This window comes from Pteropus vampyrus, unplaced genomic scaffold (genome assembly GCF_000151845.1).
Source record: "Pteropus vampyrus isolate Shadow unplaced genomic scaffold, Pvam_2.0 Scaffold500, whole genome shotgun sequence".
NCBI lineage: Eukaryota > Metazoa > Chordata > Mammalia > Chiroptera > Pteropodidae > Pteropus > Pteropus vampyrus.
Window position 1 is genome coordinate 279,441 of NW_011889281.1, and position 16,127 is coordinate 295,567.

The window sequence follows — 16,127 nt, forward strand, 5'->3', positions numbered from 1 at the left end:
CCAGGGTTGGGGGTGGACAGAGTAGCTGCAGGCGACTCGGATGCACACGTCCAGTTACAAACAAGTCGTGGGACGCACCGAGCAGCAGAGAATACAGTCAAGGACATCGGAACGACTTCGCCTGTGGCGAGGTAACTAGGCTTCCCGCGGCGACCCCTTCCTAACGTGTTACGAGCCTAAACAGACGTAACGTCGTCAGTTATAGACTCAGATTAGAAAAAGACGAACAGTATTTTAATGCAACATTTCTTAGAAATCGGAACAGGTGCCAAAAAACCCTGACACACAAGCAAAACACCCGTGGGGCCTGCAAAGGTGGCGGCACGCCGGCCAGGGCCCCGCGAGGCCGGCCTTGCCCGTGGCTCGCTGGGCTTGTGAGAACGCCCGAAGGCATCCTCGCTGACGCCCCAATTTCTAATTACGTGGGACAAGTGCTGGCTTCTCCATTTCTCCCCCAAACAGAGGGCACATCACTGTCTTCCCGCCAGGGTCTTTGGTGACACTGCTCTGTGGTTCTGGCCTGAGGAGGGTCCCCAGGGACAAGCGCCCGGCTGAGTGGAGGCCTGGGCTGGCTTCACAGCAGCGTGGGGAGACCTGAGGACGAGGCCCGAGGCCAGGAGGCAGCACAGCTCTGCCCACTGCGGCCAAAGGACCCAGGCAGCGACCAGGCTACCAAGATGCTCCGCAGGCACGCACAGGCATCAGCCCCGGGGAGCGACCAGACCAAAGCCAGCCACAGCACCACGCTCGGCGAAGGGATGACTCTGCTCTGCTCGGCTGCTGCAGGGGCTGGGGCGGACGCGCAGTGACCCTGAGCACGCCCCTCCCGCGGACCCCGGCCTCCTGCGGGGGCGTGCCGAGCACTCCCGTGCCCTCGCAGGGCTGGCAGAGGGCGCGGCGAAGCTGCTTCCTCTGAGGGCAGGCTCTGCAGCGCGACAAGCGACAAACGCGCAACGTGAGACCCGAATGAGAGAAGCCGCCTTCCGTCCGAACCCACCTGCCCTCGGGGAGCCCACAGGGGCGCAGAGCAAGGTGCCACCACGTCCGTGGTGGAAGCTCCTGCGTGCGCCCCGCTTCCTGCATGCTCGCCAAACTGGCCGAGACTGTGCCCCGGGGCCACTGTGGGGTTTAGGCCCATGGCCTCACTCCGCTCCCCCGGTGCCCATCCCGCGACTCTGAGAGCCACATCTGTCAGTGGCCCAGGACACTGCAAAGGGGCTGGCGGCGAAGGCACCTCCAGCCCTCCAGCCCCCGGGTCCAGCTGGACAGATACCAGCAGGTGGGTCGAGCGTCAGCGGCCCTCCAGCGCCACGGCCCAGGCTCCGACCGGCCGGCCTGGTGCTCCACACTGTCACGGCTCCCTAAGCTGCTGCCCCCACCCAGGTCCGCTGCCAGCGCAGGCAGTCCAGGGCGCCGAGAAGTGGCGGCTGTGACAGACACCCGCGCGCGGCTTGAGACCATCGCTTGCAGGAGATGAAGACACCAACTGCTGTGTCACCCCAAGGTCTCCCACCGTCTCCCCAGAACCCCACGGGATGAGAGGGAGACGCACGTGCAGGCACAGCGCTGGACCCGCGTCACGTGAACGCGCCGCCCACGCCTCAACAGGACCGCATGAGGGACAGGAGCTGCGTCCCCAGCAGGATGTCGCTGTGTCCAGGCTGCACAGCAAACACGGAGGAGGGCCTCAGTCTCGAAACCACACACCCCGAAACACGCGCGCGGAGGAGCCCAGGCAGAAGGGGAGGCCCCGGAGCCGCTTCTGAGAGCACCCTCTGAAAACCGGGCGTGAGGGGGAAAGCAGCAGACCGGCCGTCTGAGGCCCAGTAAGACAAAAGGGCCTCAGGCACAAGACGGGACCCTCCCTACAACCACGCCGACAGGCGACATGCCCTCCAAGGCCATCAGCAGAGGGCGCCAGCAGGCTGTGAGTCACAAACGCAGATCTCCGAGCGGCCACTGCATAAAGTCAGAAAATGCAACTCTACACGTACCAGACAAACTCGGGCTGGAAAAACAGCACTGTAAGATGACGCTGTCAACAACAAAAAACATACTTAAGCAGCTGAGAACGTGAAAATCACCTTGAACCAAAACCTCAAAATTCAGGCAAGAAATAGATTAAAAATCAAAGAAATGAGAAGTGATCAAAGGCATGAAACGAATAGACAAAATTATCTAAGAAACAAACAGATGAACCGCAAGGTGCCCAGGGAAGAAGAGACTAGAAGGAGCATGCAGTGACAGGCACTGAAGAGCGGCAGACAGCAGACACGCGAGGACGCGGCGGGGGGACCGTGAGGAGCGTCCGGAAAAGACGGGCAAAGACGAACTCGCATCCTCAGAGTCCCCGAAGGAAAAACGACGGGTCAGAACTAGAACCCGAGAAAGCTGGCAAGAAAAACAAAACCCACACACTGAAAAGACCCAGTGAGCGCCAGAGAAAGCTAGCCCTTAAAAACCAACGGATTATAAAGACGAGAGAATGAACCCCGCGTCAGGCTTCCCAAAAGCACAAGCAAAGCGGGGTGACCACAGACAGCGTTAAAAACAAATCACTGGCAGGAAGCATGAACCAAAGATTTTACATCCAACCAAACTGTCCTCCGTATCGGGGCCAAAGGACACCTGTCTGCAGCATACAGAATGTGGGGACCGTGCACCCGAGGCCACTGCGGGGGCTCTGCCTCAGGGAGGCGACGGGGAGACGGCAGACCGACGGCGGGGTACCGCATCTGCAGTAGGTACATGCACCACCCCCTCCCCCACGGAAGCAAACGTGAGGAAGAGGCTGGAGGACCAGACGCGTGTCCCACGCAGTGACAGTGACAGTGGGACCACAGGCGCGGACGAGGGGGGCGTGGAGAGGGGGAAGCCGGCCCACGGCCCTACGGCCAGCAGGTGGGGCTGAAGACCAAGAAATCCCGCGCGCTGGATAGTGAACCAAGTAAAACCCAGGGGAAGGTTTAAGTACGAAACTAACCATTAGGATACAATTACAAACCTTCCTCGACACACACAAAACTTTAATTAAAGAGCAAAGCATACTCATCTCGTAGAGACATAGCAAATGCGAAACACAGTTATAAAATGTTACGACACAGTCAAGACCAAGCACGTCACTCATATCGATAAAGATAAGTAGGTTGATCTCACCTATTAAAACAAAAAGCTTTTCAGTTCAGTCCATAAAACAGGCCCCAGCCACGGGCTACGCATGAGAGACACGCCTACCGCAGTGAAGCGGAAAGGCTGAAAAGCAGGGACAGAGGCATTCCAGGCGGATGGGAACGGCAGGGGCAGGGGTCCTGATCCGGGACAGCAGACCTCAGACCCACTGGACAAAGACAGACGCTTCTTAACGCCAAACGACACGATCCACAGTAAAGACAGAACACTTCGGGCTGTGCGCACCAAACAGCACAGCATCCACCATCATGAAGCGAAGCCGCAGGAGACGCAAGGAGATGGAGACGGAGACGGACGGACGGACGGACGGGCGCTGGCAGACTTCAGGGCAGCTGCACCAACGTGAGCAAGGAGACGCAGCAGCCAGCACCTCCCGGGCGCACCACGGAAACCCAATCCTGAGCACATGCCCTGCTCTCAGGCACCCACAGCGCCCATCAGACTGTTCTGCTGGTGACGCCCGAGGGAGGCAGGCCCTCTCCGCCACCCCTGGGGCCATGCCGCAGGCACGAGCTCCTGCAGGAGAACTGACGTCACCAGCACAGCTGCCTCGGCGCTGACCTTGACCCCCACCAGCACACACACGCCCGTGCGTGAGGCCTCCAGTGCAGCTCGTGCACGAGGAGGAGAGGCCGCCCAGGCCACGTGGGGAACGGCGCCTGCATGGCACTCCCTTCAGGGAGGAAAGACCAGGACACGAGAAAACCGTGCCGAAGGAGGCGAGGACACGGCGGAGCCCAGCCCTTGTGGGTGCAGCCCTGGCCCTCATGACCATGGCGTGTCCCCCAAAATAAACAAGTGGACTCAGCCACGACTGAGGTGCACGTGGAGGGCACACCACACCAAAGAACCCAGCTGCACTGGCAACAAGGAAACCAATAACTTAATTAAAAGTAGGCAAAGACCTGAGCACACCTCACCAAAGACGATCGCACGACGGCCAATGAGCAGACGAGAGGACGCCGCGCATCCGGTGTCACCGGGGAAAGGCAGCTTAGAACGGGGAGACACCAGCGCCCTCCTATCAAAACGGCCAGACCCAGGGCACTGACGCCAGCACACGCGGGAGGACGAGGGGCCACAGACACTCGCGCCACTGCCGGGGGACGCACGCGGAGCAGCCGCGGGACGCACGCGGAGCAGCCGCGGGGGGGACGGCCGGGCGGACCTTACAGAACCGGACGCGGCCCTACCGCGTGAGGTGACAGTCGCGCTCCTTGGCGTTTGCCTGAGAAGGTGACCACCCGTGTCCACACACAGACCTGCACGCGAGGTCTGCAGCAGCTCACTCAGAGGCGCCAACACCTAGAAGCCCCGGGACGCCCCTCGGCAGGTGGACACATGCTCTGTGCCCGTCCAGATGGCGGGATGTCGCCCAGCACTAGGAAGAAAGGAGCTGTCGCGTCACGAAGAGACACGGAGGGACCGTAAGCGCACGTCACTAGGGAAGGAACCAATCTGAAAAGGCCACACACGGTGCGATTCCAGCTACGTGACACTGGGAAAGGCAAGACATGGGGACAGTAAAAGGACCGCTGGTCCCAGGGCTGGTGGGGGAGGACGGAGGGACAGTGGAGGCAGTGAACACACTCAGTGTGACGTGATGACGGTGGGTATGTGTCGTCACACATTTGTGCAGATCCATGGACTGTACGACACCGAGAGGGACTGTGATGGAGCTGAGGACTCTGGGTGATAACAACGTATCTGCAGGTTCGTGGGTTGTAACAAAGGCACCATCTCGTGGGGAGGGTGGCAGGGAGGAGACTCGGTGTGGAGCAGGGATCACAGGGGAATGAATCCCTGTACTTTCCTCTTAATTTTGCTGTAAACCTAAAACTGCTCTAAAAAATAAATTGCATTGATTAAAAAAATTATATTCTGAAAAACAAAATCAAATAAAGTCTTTAGTCAACAGTATCATACCAGTGATACACATTATGGAAAGCTGGGTGAGGAAGATGTAGAAACTACAATTCATAACTTTCTTGTGACTAAAATTAGTTCAAAACGAAGTTTGTTTTTTTTTTTCTAAAGAAAAAATATCCTAAGGAAATAATCCTAACCGCAAAAACATAAAGAAATGGAACATTATCTGATAAAAAGACTCATACAGAAGACTTTAAAATTCTGGATTTTGTGTTAATCGCTACATGTGTAGCACACAAGTCAAAACCCGGCACCGCAAGAAAGGGCTCCGTACACGCCCCTCCCAGTGCCTCCAGGTCCCCCAGCTGTCGCTCCGCCCACACTGCCCGGCCCGCCCGCCCCGGCACCTGGGGAGCACACGCCCTTCCCCGCTCTCCAGGGCTCTCTCCAGACGCTTGAACAGGGGAGTGGAAGTCAAGCCACATGCCCTTCCCGTCTGCCCTGCCCTCCTGGCACAGGGAGGGGCTGCACAGGCCAAAGCGCTGGGGAACCTGGTTACGGCGGCAACGGAAATGCGTTCCCACCGAGAAGGGAGAGAAGGGAGAGAAGGGAGAGAAGGGAGAGAAGGGAGAGAAGGGAGAGAAGGGAGAGAAGGGAGAGAAGGGAGTCGTAAGCAAGGAGAGAGGGTCGCCGGCAGCCGGCAGCCGAGGGGCTGGGCTGGCCTCGCCTCTGAGCCCGCATGCAGAGGGCAGCTGCAGACGCAGGGCCGGGCAAGCACGTCGGCACGCACGTCGGCACGCTCACGGGCACGTGGGTACGCACAGGTACGCACACTGGCACGCACGCTCACGGGCACGTCAGACGCACGTACCCAGGTACGCACGCCACCACGCACGCTCAGGCACGTCGGCACGCACGTTGCCAGGTACACAGGCTGGCGCGCACGCCCGAGCACGCCCACGCACGCGGGCCTCCACCCCGAGCGCCCAGGGGCCTGGAAGCAGGGCGCTCCCGCAGCCGGCAGCCCATGCGCGCCCGGCCTCGCCCTCTGGACACCACGCCGCCCCGAAAGCAGCCAGCGTGCCGAGGGAGGCCGGCCCAGGGGGCAACCCGACACCCTCGGCCAGCGAAAAATGTCACGCTCAAAGAGTGGGCGACACTCAAAAGATGTAGAAACCGGCCTGAAGAAGCTCCCACTGACCAAGTCTAGAAATGACGAGTGTTGATTCCGACCCACGGAACACGACAGGGCTCCCCCATCCACGCGCTGACGCAGGCACGCGGGAAGAGGGAACGCTGTTCTTTCAGGAGCGGCATAAGTGTCCAGGTGTGGCGACAGACGGTCCGCTCGGCGCCCACCGCGGCAGTCGGCGTGCAGGTGGGAGTCCTGACCGGTGCTCCGGCTGGGTGCGGGTCCGATGAGGGAGGGAACCTCGCGTCCCAGAGAACCTCCTGACTAAACACTAGTAAGTACTAGGGGGTAACAGCGCCTTCACAGGGCGGTCACCGGCAGACGCCCACGTAACAGGCGACCCAGGCTGAGATCGCCAGCGGCGGGAAGGTCAGCCAACACTGCCGCAGCCTCTGCGGTGAACGGAGCATGGCACCACCACGGGGAGGCCACACCGGACAGGCCCAGGCTGACGGTCACCCACAGCACACAAGGCCTGTCCCCTAACCACGGCCAGAGAGGGAGATTCAGAGGAGACTAAGGGGCGTGCTTACTGAATGTCACACCTTTCTGGGCCAAAGAGCAAAAGAGATGCGGCCGGGACAGTTGGGGAAACGGGACCAGGGTGAGGACTGGCTGGCGGCCATGTGCCAGAGTTGTCGTCCCGAGGGCCAAGGCTGCTGCACAGCAGGCACGCAAGTGTCTCGCAGCGTTAGCACAGGGGGGATGGGACAGCCCGAGGCCAGGTCTCGCGTGTGTGAGCGCAGACACGAACACGTGCACAAGTGTGAGCACGCGGCGGTGGTGCAGAAGCAAATGGCATAAAACGTTCAGAACCGAAAACCTGAATGCAGTTCTTTGTACTATTCCTGCAACTTCTCTGTAGGTTTAAAACTACTTCGAATTTAACAAAATTCTGGAAACAGCTCATCGACTCTGGGAGGACATTCCGGGAAGGGCCACGTAAAACACAGGGTCACAGGGTCGCGAAGTCAATCAGCAGATGATACAGCAAAACCAGTGACGGTGAACCGCAGGCAGCCACATGCCCGAACGGTGGGCTAAGTCAGAGGAAAGCGACCAGGCCCCGCCAGGCCTGAAAACCCCAGCAGCAGAGGCCTTCGTCGGGGAGCAGCTACACCCGGGAGTGGTTCTGCCCACACGCACAGGGTTGGGGACCCTCCCCAGACCCGCCAGGGCTCCCCGTGAGCACAGGTCTCGCACAGAAGCGACTCTGGAGGGAAGGAGAGCAGGACAGGGACAGGGACAAGGACAACGGAGACAGAGAAAGGTCCTGAAAACACAGAGGAGAGCAGCGCCACGGGCTCCGCGCCCACACGCACGTTTCCGTCACCATGAATGCGACGCACCTCAAACCACGCGGCTCCGTAAAAACGCAGCAAAGCTAAATGCGTGTAAAAGTGAGCAACAGAAAAACATTAAGATCAAGTTACTACAGGAAACGAGAGAATGAGGAGCAAACTAACATCCCTACAGGTGACGAAAAACGCCAAAAGGACAATCAAAAACATGAAAACTGTAATGTTCTGTTTCAAAACAAGCTGAAGACATTAAAAGGCATAAAAGAACAACATAAATCAGAAATAGCAAAACTTGGAAATGAGGTGAGAGTCAAGAGCGAAAATTAGAAAAGAAAATTTCATTTGCGAAACGAAGACGGAAGAAAACATGAGCAAATAAAAACATAATGCCTTAAGAAAAAACTAAGAAGGTGAAAAGAATAAAAAGTATAAAGATTTTTTAAAGGAGAGATTTAAAGGATTGTGTAAAGAAGATACAACATATAAATAACAGAACCTCCAAAGAAAAAAACTATATTAAAAAAAAAAAAAAAAACTAAGGAAAACATTCCTGAACAAGAAAATGTTTTAAACGTGTTTCAAGAACATAACACACACCTGAGGCCGCAATCCAGAATGACGAACTCCAAGTAAAATCAAAGGCTTTAAAAGAAAATAAGTTCTTTGAGCAAAAAGAACCATGATACACCAGAGAAGCACAGCCAGCTTCAGACCTGGACAGCAAGGCTTCCCAGAAACAGCATCTTCAGCGACACACTTAAGGTTCTCAAGGGAAGAAAATGAGCCAAGGATCTTATGGCTGCCGAAACTGGTCTTTAAGCAGAAGGGGCACGAGCGGTCACCAGCATGGCAAGCATTCGGGAACAGTCCCCATGAATCGTTCCGAAAAAATCTGGGAGCAAATGAGATTCCGAAAACCGAAACGACTAAGCAGACACCGGCAGGCAGGCCAGTCGTTAGCAGTAAGCACGGTTACCCATGGAGCCGAGGCTGAGCGCGGGTCAGGAGAGAGCAGACCACGTGAGCACTGCACAACGCACGTGCCAGAAATGACAGTCCCCGCTGGAGTCCTGCCACCCGAGAGGAGAGACTGCGTTTACACTCCCGACACGCAGCCGAGACGCCCAAAAGCCTGTTCCTAGCTGGAAGGGGCAGCCCCTTGAGCAGGACCCCCCAACGAAGCCTGAAGCCTGGCCAGGGAAGGCAGTCTGCACGTCTAGTCCCCGAGTCCCGCTAGGTGGGAGGGTTTCAGAAACGCTGTGGGCTCGGTCCAGACCCTCACTAACGCCAACGCGAGAAACAGAGCTGAGCGGCAGACCTGCCTGCTGAAACACAAATCACACTCTGCAGGGAAAGAAAAAGTCCACGGTCTCCACACGTCATGCAAGCCACCGCCACTAGGCACGCAGAGAAACAGGAACTGTGCCCCAGACCCCGGAGGAGAGGCAGCCGGCAGAGGCCAAACCTGAGACGGCCCCGATGCTGGGCTTGACAAAAGACATTAAGCAGCTTCTGTAAACAGCTTCAAAGAATAATGGGAAAATATGGTCTCAATAACTGAGCAGACAAGAATCTTATCAAAGAATGAGAAACCATAAAAAAGCCCTAAACGGAAACCCTAGACGGACAAAATACACTAACAAATAAACCTCAATGGAGGGGCTTAGCAGCTGACGAGATGACAGAACCCCACGTGGTCAGGGCGCCTGAGGATGAAACAAAAGAAATTGCCCAGTCTGAAGAGAGGTCCGAGACGCGTCACCAGCAGGTCCAGTAAAAAAAGGTAGGACTGGACAGAAAAGAATTTGAGGAAATCAAGGCCAGAATAGTTCAAATTGAGGAAAAATACAGACCAAGAGACGGAAGAACCCCAAGCAGCTAAATGTCAGGAGACCCAGGTCTAAATACAACACAGACAAACCTCTGAAAACTTGACAATAACCTCAAAACAGGCAGACGTGAGACCTACTCCACACGGGACCAGAGGTACAAATTGAATCTTCAACCTCTTCCACTGGAGCCCGGAAGACAGTGGGACCACGGCTCCAAGCAGCAGAAGTATGGTTTATCAGTTCTTAGAATAAGAGTTTGCAAAAGCCGGCCTTCTCTTTCTGTGATCTAGGACAAGGTGACACGATTAGAAGAGAATTTCCTCAGAAGCATGGAGGAGCCCAGCTCAAGGACCAGAGGAAGATGTAAAGGACGCTAATTCTCGGATCACTTAGCCTTGTCGTTCTAGAAAATCAAATGACACACATCTGGACTTGCCTGGCTTACTCAAGAATATAGGAGAAATTAAATTTTAAATTAAAAAAAAAAAAGTTGGAGAAAAATGGTCAACCCAGAAATTGATATTCAAAACTGAGGGTACAATACCACCAGTCCCCAGTAAACGGAGGGGACAGAACCCATCGCCAGCAGACTGCCCACGAGACACAGACTCGCGCTCCTTCGAGGCAGCAGGTGCTCCTGCTGAGGGGACGGGGCCCCAAGGAGGGCGGGGAGACCACGCAGAAAACGCTACCTTTGCTCCTCCTATGACCTAGTTAAAAACGGACAGTTTAAAGCGAAAACAACATACTTTAAGATTGGGTTTATAAGTAAATACAAAGATATAACAACAAACAAGTCGGAAAGTAAACAAGTCGGGACAAACACAGCCGGGAGCAATGCCTTTCCTGCATGCCAGGAACTGTCCGTCCCCTGCGCTGCCCTCCCGTCCGCGGCTCAGAAGAACGGTCACCCGTGAGGGTCACCCTGCTGACAGTCTCCCCGTGTTCTTCTCAGTCGGTCTAAACCATGGTGATGAACCATCTCACGCAAAGACCCTCTGGCTCACGTGACACAAACGAGTCTACCTGAATTTAGAGTCACGTGCGAATGTAGGAAGCCAGTGCCGACGCGCGTCTGGCCCCCCGAGGAGGTCCGCTGCGAGATGCCCCACTGCATGGTCCCGTGCAGCCCTCAGTGCCCGTAGCGCCCTGTACCTCTGTCCCCGATCCCGGTCCTGGAGAGTCCACTTTCCTCTTTTTCCTGGGCCCGATGGCGGCCAGTGCTGTGAGGTTGGCATCGCGCTGCCGCATCTGTGCCAGCTCTTGCTGCTGCATCTTTGTTTTGAAGAGGAAACAAGAACCGTCACTTCACGCATGTCCCGCTCACCACGAAAGCAATAAAAACACACCCCGGGGGTTTGCTGAAATTTTCTACGTTAAAATTCCTTTAACGTTTTGCTTTTTTCTTAACAGTAAGCATGTTATACAATCAGGGAAATAATAAAATGCTCATCTTAGAAAACTCAAAAAATATGAAAAAATTTTAAAAGTATAAAGACTAAACGCACCCAAAGAGAAACTACCACTGAATTTAAAGTAGGACAAACTGTTGGCACCAGAAAACACCTCTGCGAATGTTTTAAACAGCCACAGAGACGCCGCGCCGCGCACAGAAACGCCATGGCCGCCTCGCTCCCCACTCTCGGAAGGTTCTGGCTGAATGTGCACGCTTTCGAGTGTGCACTGAAGATCCTCTGACTAAAACGCTCCCTTACCTCCTTTGCCTTCTGTTTCAACCTTAATTGTTCTGGATCTTCTTGTCTGGACCGAGACTATTTTTCAAAAAAGTAAAAAAGAAGAATAAGTTATAACCAAAATGTTTATCACCTAAAATGTTATCTTAATCATGATATGCTAACGATCTAGTCATGACAAAAAACATGATACATCTTTAAACACTCAAAGCCAGAAGATGAAAATTCAGGTTGTGTGTCGTGGAGGAAAGAAAACCTTCTTCTTCAGCAAATCCGTACCCTTCGGACGTGAAAACTAAGATATGGTCTGTGACACATCTGCCAGCCGCAGGGAGCTGGCTGTCTGACCAGGGTACCTGACAGAGTGCCGAGGGGTCCAGGCCCTGCCCCATGTGCCGAGGCCTCGTGCCCCAACCCCGCCCGACCGTGGGCACCACTCTGGCCTCCCGGAAGCCCCGAGGTCGCCTCGGGCGCCCAGGACGGGCAAAGGGAGGGCACCGCGGCCGAGGGCACCACAAGCACTTGCCTTCGCTGCCCGCATTAAGATCTCTCTCTCCTGCTCATCCTTCCTCTGTTTTTCGATCTGATCGAGCTGCTCAAAAAACTTGAGTTGAGCCCGGACGTCACTTGCCTGCTCGTACCTGTCGTCATCCTACAGAAATGGTGAAAATACTGTTTGTCATGAACCCGGAGACCCCGCTGGACAGTCTGTGTGCCACCCCCTGCAGCCAGTTCCCACAGGTGCCGCGCAGACCCCGACCCCTCCCCATCCAGCCCAGTCCCGCATCTGGGGTGCTCTGTGCGTTCCCAGCGGGGGAGGAGGCTCGGGGAGCTGCACTTTATACACTTCAGTGTTTGAATTTTTCAAGCAACATTTTGAACTTTTCATAATAACAATCATTTTTAAAGCAAAACGGCCCCGTCCTTTTAACTGCTGCTCAGGAGGCGCTGTCGCCTGGGCCAGTGAGTGGCGCCTGTGTGGTGCGCTCGGCCCACCTCTGCCTGGTGCCCTGCTGGACGGCACGCGTGGCCGAGCAGGGACGGCGCCATCCAGAAGGCACCATGGGAGGCCGGGCCTATGGTGCCTCTGATCGTCCACAAAACCAAACGGGCAACGATCTGAGTCACGGGAGCGGCCGGGGCCCGGTCTGCAGGCTTGGCTGGGAACCCCAGGCAGCACAGGGGTGCAGGGCCCCGTCCCCTCTGAGGCAGAAGAGGCCAGCCCCGCCCCAGCCCGGGAGGACCATGCGCTCAGGGAAGCGCAGAGCTCAGCGCGCGTGGGCCCGGGACGGGGCCTGGCGGCGGGACGCCACGCTCGGGAAGCAGCGCGGTACCTTATAGGAGAAGTTCTTCTGCTGAGCCGTTTCCGATATTTTCTCGACGAGGTTCTGCAGCCTCTGCTGCGTGGCGTGAGACACGTAGCTCACCACGTCCGGGTGTAACTCCGTGATGCCATGCTTCTTACCTGCGGGGCAGGCGGAGCGGAGCGTCGGGGCAGGGTTCTGCCCCCAGCCACTGCTGTTTCCCGTGCCCCCAGGGACCGCCCCTCGCAGCCGCAGGGCGGCCAGGCAGGCCCACGGGCCAGCGTCGCCACCACAGGCTCATGCAAGGCTTCACGGGGGAGGACACGCGGCAGGTGGCCAGGCCGAGTGTCAGTCACAGTGCCAGCAAGCCCACGCGGGGACGCAGGGTCCTGCTGGCACGTACCGATTTCCAGAATCCGTCTCTGCAGAGGCGCCGGGAGCAGGAAGGTCTCGTCCTTACAGGACCGCGTGAGGGTGCCCACCAGCTCCGAGTTCGTGGCCAGTATTCTCGCGCTTTCTTCCGACAGGTTCACTCCGGCCATCGACGCAACATCGTTAATGTCATCGTCGTCCCTTCAGAACAGGAGACAAGACGACCCTCACTAAGCAACGGCTGCAGCGCCAGGCATGCCCAGGTGGTCCCAACGCAGGGCGGTGAACGGAGGGGCAGGGGACACGTTGTGGGAAGCACAGCTCGGGTCCCCCAGGCGTGCGTCCTGCCGGCCGCCTTCCACACTGTACTGTCACCTGCAGAAGCCCAGCGTCTTCTCTGAACCCAAGTCTGGGCTTTCACAGGAAGTCGCGCTCGGGCGGAGGCCGAACGTGAGCCTTTGCGCACGGACGGACAGATGGACGGACGTGTGTGAGGGCCCCGCGGGCCCCACCGCGTTCCGAGGGCAGCCGCGCCGCCTGGCTGCTTCGCGAGCCTTTCCACGCAGAACCCTCGCGGGCCAGCGCGCTCCCGCGGCTCAGAACCAGCGCCAGCCCCAGGAGGGCGCACGAGGCGCGCTTCCCGACTCGCTCTGGGGGAGCTGCCGGCCGACACCCACACCCGACCACTCGGCGAGCTCCCTGCAGCAAGGGCGTCCCGACAGGACCGGGTGACCTCGGAAACCAGCCCCCACCGCGCTCCGTGCCCGCCAGCGTGGCTGCCTGCCCCCGGACTGCCTTCCACGCAGAGGGTCCGGCTCAGAATCACGTGCTGCACCTCGTCTCGTGTCTCTTCAGCCTCCTTCGGCCTGGAACGTTCCGCAGCCTTTCCTTGACTCTCGTGCCCTTGACACGGGGAGGTCACAGGCCAGCTGTCTTGCCGCACGTTCTGGTCTCCCTCTGGCCACCGTCCCTCCTGCCGAGGTATGGGACGCGTCTTCGGCAGGAACCTCACAGTCACGTGGCCTCGCTGGCCGCCCCCCGCAGGGGCTGGGCTGGTCCCTCGTCGGCATGTACTCCGAGTCGGCCAGTGGTCCCTGCCCGGCTTCCCCGCCGTCGGGGCGCCCCTCCCGTGGTCAGTGAGGACGTGGGCACGTGGGTGGGCATCCTGTTCCTCGTGAACTGTGTCCGTGTATCCGTTTTCAGGGGCTCGTGGTCTCCGCCTCAGCCGTGGGCGCAGTCTCTGACTGCAGACGTGGCCTGCAGCAGGGAGGCCGCCCGCCCGCCCCGAGCACCGCCTCCCACCTCACGACGTGCGCTAAGTGCCTTGTGCTTTCTGATCCCGGCCCAGGAATGAGCCTTTGTCAGGCGCCTGGTCACTGCGGGAAAACGGGACCTGAGCGCCGGTGTGCTCGCCGCCACCGGGTGTCAGTGCTCCTGCTCCCTCCGCGGGTGGAGCGAGGACTTTCCACCTGCAGTAGGTCGACCTGTGTCCACTGAACCACGAGCTTCCAACACGACCTGGCCCGTTCCGTACCTGCTGCCCCCTGTCCTCCCTCCCCTTCCTGGGGGAAGCGGGGGCGGCTGCAGCCCATTCGCCTGCTCCTCGGACCCCCACCTCCTGCACCGGCCCGCCCCACCCCGCCAGCGCACATCCAGCCCCGCTGCGGCCACCTAACGGCGCTGGGGAAGGAGTGTCCGGGAAAGGGGGTCCCGCAGAAGTCTCCCGAAACACGCTCTCTCCTGCTTCACCGCAACGAAAGCTATCACCATGGCCCCCCCGCGGCCAAGTCCCCGACACGGGACTCCACGACGACGACACGCAGACCGCTGCTCCGCGAGACACCCCCGGACCGTGCACCCCAGGACTCTGGGGCTGGCAGGGGCGGGGTGCATCCCGCGCACGCCCGCAGCGCCCTCAGGGTGCCACGTCTGCAGACGGGCGCTCTCGCCTTCGCTCAGAAACCAGCCGCGCGGCTCGCTCCTTACCGAAACGAACCTCCCCCGGGATCCTTGAGTTTATTTTTCTGTGCGGCAGCTGCTTGGGCCGAGACAGCAGACAGCGCTTTGGTTCCAGGTAGCACGGCAGGCTTCACCACGGGGACTGCAAGACAAGACACGCAGTGTGCCACCGACACGCAAGCACGTGCGTCGGTGCCCCTCCCGCGGAGGCACGCCGCTGCGGTGCCTGCGGGGCCTGGGGAGGGACGCGCCCCCACCCCGCGAGGCTGGGATTTCTAACTCGAGTACGGGGGGCAGCGGCAGCTCGCAAGCCGAGTGCAGGAGCGACGACTGCCAGACACGGGCAGCGGGAACGTGTGCGGGAGGATCGAGACCGCGCTGGCGGAAGCGGGAGCCACCGCCACCACGCGCAGGCCGCACGCCGGAGCGCACGGACACGGCCGCCACAGCGACGCACGCTCCAGCGCGAGTCACGACCACGACGGCGACGCTGTCCGGCGAGTGGCCGTGAGACGCCCGCGAGGCCCTTACCTGGCTGCAGCTGGTTCAGCTGGATCTGCTGGGGTGTGGTGAGCACGATGCGGTTGTGAGGCTGCCGGAGGGCCACCATGGGTGTCTGCGTCAACGTCACCTGCGGGGGCCGGATCAGCGCTCCAGGCTTGGGTGGCGGTTGAATCACCTGAGGCAGAGCCCACAGCCCTCGTGAGCACACGCTGCCGAGAGCTGCCAGCACTCCGTCCCCAGCCGTGGCCCTGCCCTGGCCCGGAGCGGGGCGGCCCCAACAGGACCGCAGGGTCAGACGGCGGCCACCCACGTCCGGCACCACGGCCAGAGCCAGCTCCTCAGGGCAGACGCACCGCACGACCAGCACGCTGAGCGCAATGCCCGGAGGAGGGGGCCGCGCTCAGTGCCCCAGCGAGGGGAGGTCCCCCTCCACCGGTCAGTGAAGGTGACGGGTGACGTGGCTACCTGGAGCTGCAGGTCAGGCTCTCTCCCTCCCCAACATTTTCTCTATGAGGCGAGATGGCTCTCACAGCAGGCGGTGGGGATTAGATTTCCTACGCCCCAGCCCTGAACTTGGCCCCAAAGGAGGGCCTCTCTCCTGTCCCCTAGCCGCGGCCTGCACCCCGCCCCACCAGCTGTGCTCCCACTGCTCGGCGCACCCCGCCTTTCCCTCCGCCACTGAGCACACGCTCGGCCGCCACTTTCGCGCACCGTCTCCCGCCTGCCCGTCCGGTCAGCTCACCGCCCCGAGAGCGGCCCAGGCCTCCCGCCCGCCCGCCGCAGCGCAGAGCACGCCTGTGCTGGGACACAAAGTGCGCGCCCAAAGCCACGCGGCTGCAGGGCACACGGCCTTGCCCGGAACCTCTGGGGCCAGGCAGCCACAGCTGGATTCTGAATCCCACGAAGGTAAC

The 16,127-nt window shown here is 59.1% G+C and overlaps 1 protein-coding gene across 1 annotated transcript in view; it reads right to left on the reverse strand.

The window, feature by feature from the left end:
* Nucleotides 1–16,127, reverse strand: part of TAF4 (TATA-box binding protein associated factor 4) — a 26,443-nt gene that overhangs the window by 2,736 nt on the left and 7,580 nt on the right. Inside the window, exons 7-13 of the mRNA XM_011382984.2 lie at nt 15,244–15,391; nt 14,740–14,854; nt 12,785–12,954; nt 12,412–12,542; nt 11,604–11,729; nt 11,099–11,155; nt 10,539–10,658 (exon numbers count right to left, since the gene is read on the reverse strand). Coding sequence (XP_011381286.2) covers nt 10,539–10,658; nt 11,099–11,155; nt 11,604–11,729; nt 12,412–12,542; nt 12,785–12,954; nt 14,740–14,854; nt 15,244–15,391 — 867 coding nt within the window. The remainder of the gene's footprint in view (nt 1–10,538; nt 10,659–11,098; nt 11,156–11,603; nt 11,730–12,411; nt 12,543–12,784; nt 12,955–14,739; nt 14,855–15,243; nt 15,392–16,127) is intronic.